The 6,000-nt window shown below is 36.9% G+C and overlaps 2 protein-coding genes across 2 annotated transcripts; one reads left to right on the plus strand and one right to left on the minus strand.

Moving 5' to 3' along the window:
• Positions 1-520: 520 nt before the first annotated feature.
• On the plus strand, positions 521-1,603 carry LOC149110619 (uncharacterized). The gene is made up of 2 exons (XM_089292574.1): positions 521-994; positions 1,100-1,603. Exons 1-2 carry the CDS (start codon positions 935-937, stop codon positions 1,352-1,354), a joined length of 315 nt encoding a protein of 104 aa, XP_089148700.1. The 5' UTR covers positions 521-934; the 3' UTR covers positions 1,355-1,603.
• A 687-nt stretch (positions 1,604-2,290) lies between these two features.
• Positions 2,291-5,518, minus strand: LOC149110620 (uncharacterized). The gene is made up of 5 exons (XM_089292309.1): positions 5,453-5,518; positions 3,849-3,951; positions 3,375-3,490; positions 2,720-2,793; positions 2,291-2,624 (listed from the first exon to the last, which is right to left on the minus strand). The coding sequence occupies exons 1-5, from the start codon at positions 5,516-5,518 to the stop codon at positions 2,291-2,293; spliced, it is 693 nt and encodes a 230-aa protein (XP_089148435.1).
• Positions 5,519-6,000: the final 482 nt, after the last annotated feature.

Here is a 6,000-nt window from a genome sequence, read left to right on the forward strand (position 1 = left end):
TGTGAGGATCTGGATCCACGACATGTTTGTCTTTGCCTGTTCGTATGTACTTATACACTCGCTTCACCAGCTCTGCTTTTGTCTTTAATCCTTTTCCCGGGTCTCCACGACATTTGAGCCAAAATTTAAGCTCTGAGATTTTTAATTCCTCAGGTTTTCTTCCAAGAAGAGAAGCGCCAGGTATATCATTTTCCGTAAGAAATATCGAAGTACTCACCATTGTATACAAAAAGAGACGCGACGTGATCTTTTGGCCTTTCTGACCTCGTTTTCATGCAACTTGATCCAGGACTCTTGCGGTGTCCGCCATTATGAAAGTCGTGTATAGAGGGCTTTGAAAGTAAGTAATAAAATAGTAAGTAAGTAATAAAGTTAATAAAGTTAGAAAGTAAGTAATAAAGTTAAGGATTCTACGCAACTCATGTAGATATATATGTAACTCATCTGGAAAGGTTTTGATTAGGATAAAAAGATATAGATTTTCATTAACATATATGTAAGAAATCTGTTGGAAGAGTATTGGTTAAAACCGGTGGACAATAGTAATAATATTGATGAACAGAACTGCCAATACCTGTGCAACATGTTGAGAAGCCATGTACTCTCATGACAGTGTTGACGGCAACTGGCACCACTTTTTGGCGGGTACAAAATGTATCTTAAGTACACATGACAGGGCTGTCAATAAGCTTTGTAACCAATAAAAGCGGCTATGGCTGAGTATGTTTCATGGGCCCCTGATATGTACAGGTAAACTTGCCTGTAGTTGATACAATTCAAGGCTGCAGGTGAATCAAAACTTATTGACAGTCCAGCATGATGTGTTACATGTACCTGGCAAACATGCTAAGGAATTTCACAAGCAAAGAATCCTAGCTCACTTGATTGTTCCCTGTCATAGGTCTGCTGTGATTGGAGAGAGATCGCACTAACAATGCATGACAGAGTGTTTGAAGAGCATGAAGAGCAGCTTATTGACATCTATGATGTAAAGGTGAAATTATTATGTTTACAAATTTAAGTATGTCCTATAATCTGAAATTCTTGGCTTGCTAAATCTTCTGTTATTGACTTCATCTGATGGTCTTCCTCTCTACAGTGCAAGGAATGGGGGTTTTTGGTAAAGAAGTTATTTGGTATGCATCTTGGCACTGGTGATTATGGTCACCTGGTTGTGGATCACAGTGATATGGTTCTGCATCATTTTTGCTCTCTTTACAAACACTCTGGTCAAGGATTTGAGTCCTCCCACAAGCTGCATTGCCAGTTGTACTCAAAGGCAACAAACCATGATGCTTCTGGACCTGGCCAGTCCTGTGAGTCACCATCTAATTTTAAATTCGTATTTAAATGATGTTATTTAAAGTCAACTTCAGGTCAAAATAAATTAAAACTAGTTTGGCTAATTTTTTCTACATACATACATACATATCCTTTATTTAAGCACGATAAGACTTAAAGCTCAAAGCTTGTGGGGTTGTGTAAAATTAATTACAAATGAATTAATTATAGGGATAACTTTACTAACAAACTGCAAGTAAACAACATACAACAACAGCAATTATTATACATTGTAGTCACCATCTGTCTTCTCATTGGCTAAAAGCCTACAGTTATTCTGGGACACAGTGCAACCTACAGATTATTCACTAATCTGCTAGCGGATTAGTGAATAATGTGTAGGTTGTGTGTACAGTGCATGATTTCCAAGAGTAATATCAAGTTCACGTAAGAAAATGGCTTGTTGAAAATAAAGTGTGTTTGTCGTTATTTTCTTCATAACAATGTATAATAATACAATTATGAGATTCGGTTTTTGTGACATCCGAAATAATAAAGGTCTCAGTTAGTGTTATCAGCTTCAGTCTTCGGCTTCGGATGATAACACTTACCTCAATCTTGATTATTCCGAAGCCTCATCCAACTTTTTTTGTGTCCACAAAGGTAAGACATCCACTCGCACAGCACACCTCAAACTAGAGTGTAAAGATTCACTTTGCTTACCAGTACTCTCTCTTCAAAGAATGTGACATAGTTCAAAATGACCTCTTTTGCAGCTCCAGGGGATTCCTTGTAATATTTTGTCACTTTCTCAAGTGGCAATGATCTTTCTACAATTTCTTCAAAGTTCTTTAAAACTGCCCTTTCAGTAGAACCTAAGGGATAATAATTATAATAATTATTATAATTATAATAACAGTTACTGCAATTCAAAAACTAGTAATTAACAATATCTACGTATAAACAACGCTTGTTATAAAAATGAAAATAAATTAATTCCTCCTAATTATTAAGAATGCTGATAAAATGAGTAAGATACAAGTATATGGCAATGAACATCGATACCTGAAATAGATGCCACTTTTATGTTTGTTCTATCTATTTCTGTTTGCTGTCCTTTCCGTTCCTTTACAGTTACTCTTGGAAATGCCTGCAAATTGTCAGGACCATAATCAGACAAAGCCTCATTCAACTTGTCAAGGCTTCCAACGCGACAAGCAAACAATCCCAAAGAGCCCAAAATTTGTTCACAATTTCTCATCTCACAATGTAGAGAGCATAGGTTGATGGCACTTAGGTCTTCCTCCAGAAGGAAATTAAGATCATCTCGGATGCCTGAAGACCTATAAAGCAGAAAAAAGGAGAGCTTAAGTCTGAAAACTTCACCTGGGCATATCTGAAATTTGCTGCTTATCTCATTTCTTCACACTAGTCTCACCTTCCAATGTTTGCTTTAGATCTTAGGCAATCCAAACAGGTTTCATCTAAGTCAGCTCCATGACATTTACAAGCCTAAATACAAATAAAATTTGAAATTGTAACATTTTATTTCTTGAATACTTTAACATAGTGTTCAATTCAAATGTAAAAAAAATGCTGAATTGTTAATACTGGTAATTGCTATCAAGAAAACCAGATACACTCGTTTGACTACATGTTAGTTGCCAATCATAATCATTTAATCATTATGTTTAGTGATTATCACTTGATGTATTCAGAAGATACATATTGTGATCAATTTATCGTTTTCTCAACTGCCCTATTCCATCAGGTGTTTTATATAGCAATTAAAGATATCAGTCTTGATTGAATTACACTTTATGACCTACATGTACTTAACTTTAAGTCTATTCCACAAAACATCTCGGCAAACAAAGTAAAGATCCCAGTCTGTGTTGTTTCTTTGGTTGTTTGCCTTGCTTTTTTTTTGAGTCAAACTATTTTTCTCTATTTGTTGCTTTCTTGCATAATGGCAAATAAAATCAGGTTGTAGCCTATTCCTATTTTTTGGCAGATGCATTTCAATATTTTTGGCTTACAGCAGACTGGTTAATGATATTACAGGTAAGTAAAAAATAAACAAACATAAGTACTCTGATAGCATCATAAAATACACAAAATTCCACGTCATATCCTTTGCCTCCAACTTTGAAATCTTCATCATCTTTCTTCTTCAGTAGAAGTAGCAAGGCCTTGTAATCAATAGTCACTGCATGAAGAACAGGAAATTTAGGAAACATTTAAATGGATTACACACAGGCAAATTATTGTTCATGACACATGTACATATATAAAGAGTGGTATCATGTTCCTTTGTCAAATCCATATTAATGAACATTAATTGAAAAATAACATTGACATTGATGGTTGTTGTTATGGCAACACGATCATGAGTATGCATTTTGCATGCATGCATTATTTCTGTGTGCAAAAATGCAGATTTCAGGAAATTCAACTGATAGACAGCTTAAGTATGTATTAAACATTATAAATCATAATGATTCTTAATTTTGCAGGTTTATGTAAAGTACTAGTTTATACCCTTGCCTTTGTATCTCTTGAATTACTTGTGAAAGAAATTTTATACTTTTTCCATCCACCCACATGCCATATTTTGTAATAGCATTCTTTTGATGATTTAGATTCCTGAGTAACTGCTTTGAATTCAACCTAACAAAAAACCAACATCAGCATCATTAGCATTCTGCAGTGGACTACTATCGGCACAATTTTCAAGCCTGTTATGACTATTAATCTTATAGCCAACCAAGCATGCACATTGAACACTAAGAATAATTTCTGTTAGCAATATTATGCTCCTGTGATCGACCACCCCAGGCACATTTTTGAGCAAAAATGTTTGAGAACTATGAGGGACATTACAGCACTAAAGGCTGCCAATGTTTGCAAAGAAGTGAAGAGAGAAGCCTGGAACTGTTGACTAAAACTGCAGGCAAGAGCACAGGCTCGGAGCAAGTTGTAAAGATCAAATCAGGGTCAAACTTGAAGAGGACACACAAACAGGCGAAATATCAGGGTCTATTAAGGGTTTCCAGAAGTGTCAGAGAAGGTCAAAGCACTGTACACTGAATTTTACACTTGCATCCTAAAAATGTTATTAATGACCTGGAAAGTCAGCAACCTCTGGCCATTAAGTACCACATACGCTAAAAAGTTGATCATCTTTTATATGTTTGTCTGTACATATTTTGTTGTTTATATGTCGGTTACAATAGCAAAAAAGATAACCCCCATTGACACCAACATTTAAAATGATTTAAAAGATCCTAAGGACGGAGTTTGAGAGGAAAACAAGTCAGAAGGTATCATACATGTAAGTAACTGAGAAAGTAGTTTTATGAATTATTTCTGAATTAAAAGCAAGAATTCTAGCTAAACAATTGTTCTTGTGGCTGTGTGCTTCCGATCACCACTTTATGTTTAATTTGGAATCTTATTTTTTTGGAGGCTTGATCATAGAATATCAATCATATTCAATATAAATTGCCTAATTAGTTATAGGAACATCATTTTATGAGTGATATATTAAAAAAAAAAGAAATAAAAGGTTTAGTTCATACAATAATGTGTACGAAAGGCTGGTTTTCACTAGAGCATAAGCACAAGGACAAGCATAAGCATAAGCACAAGAGAAAACAGCCGCAACATAGACATAAGCATATAAGCAGAAACATAAGTACAAATTAATATTAGTTTATTAGGTTTAATGGATTGTATTCTTAGATTGTATTTCAGCCGCACCTATCTTTACGCGTATTATATTCTCCTCGAGGTCACGCGATCGGAGACTTGTACAATTGTATTTTATTTTACTCCATATTCTTCGATATACGCTGCATTCCCACGATGGGGAAAACCAGTAAACGTGCTAAAACATGCCCCAGCTGTCTCACTCAGCACAAAGAGCATCAATTCGGTCCAGTTGGGAAACATTGTACAGGACCACCTTCGACCGAAGACAACCACAGCAGCTCAAAGTCCAGCGATGCAGACAAATAACATTCCAAGTCTGCTGTTACGAACACCACAGCTTCGCCTGCTTCCCTGGACTCAGTTCTCGCCGCAATCAGCAATCTAGCCCTACAAGTTGACAAACTTGGGACGAATCAACAGCGAATTAATACAGAGGTCCAGCAAATGAAAAACACACCGCAGGGCGCCACTGCTTGCATTCAGCCAAGTCAGATGCCACAATCCAGCATGACCAAGGACCCATCTCTCCCCTGCAAAGATATTTCATATCAGCCGACCAAGCTGGAACAGTCACTTCTTCGCGGTGAGTATGTCAATTTTATTGACTTACTTAAACCACACAAAGAACATGTAGCTCACGGAGAAGACGGGGTAGTAGTCGACCAAGAGGGGAATTTAACCATACAGAAATCCCGCTCCCAATGTGCAATCGACTCCTTTCCTGCATGGCTTTCGACCTGGTCGGAATACAAACGAATAATTGTGCTTGCTAATCCTCACCACTATGGGGAAATGGCCAAATATTGTTGCATTATTCACCAAACGAGGCGAAAATTTATCTGGTCAGCGGTCTATGCCTACGATGTCCGCTTTCGGCAGAAATCCGCTAGAGTAGGGGGCCAGCGCTTCGATATTCTCGACCACTCCTTGTACATGACCACACTTGACGCCACTGCCCTAAGGAAGGACGCCTAGCAATGTTTCCGTTGTGAATCTTTTGGTCAC

Source organism: Orbicella faveolata, unplaced genomic scaffold (genome assembly GCF_042242905.1).
Source record: "Orbicella faveolata isolate gen_17 unplaced genomic scaffold, um_ofav_v1 contig_24, whole genome shotgun sequence".
Taxonomy (NCBI): Eukaryota; Metazoa; Cnidaria; class Anthozoa; order Scleractinia; family Merulinidae; genus Orbicella; species Orbicella faveolata.

Excerpts from the sequence above, each read along its gene's own strand:
- LOC149110619 (XM_089292574.1), top strand. The coding sequence starts at position 935 with ATGCATGACAGAGTGTTTGAAGAGCATGAAGAGCAGCTTATTGACATC. Across the intron at positions 995-1,099 it reads TTGACATCTATGATGTAAAG|TGCAAGGAATGGGGGTTTTT; the intron begins GTGAAATTATTA and ends TCCTCTCTACAG.
- LOC149110620 (XM_089292309.1), bottom strand. The coding sequence starts at position 5,518 with ATGGGTCCTTGGTCATGCTGGATTGTGGCATCTGACTTGGCTGAATGC. Across the intron at positions 3,952-5,452 it reads GCAAGCAGTGGCGCCCTGCG|GTTGAATTCAAAGCAGTTAC; the intron begins GTGTGTTTTTCA and ends GTTTTTTGTTAG. Across the intron at positions 3,491-3,848 it reads GTATAAAATTTCTTTCACAA|TGACTATTGATTACAAGGCC; the intron begins GTAATTCAAGAG and ends TTCTTCATGCAG.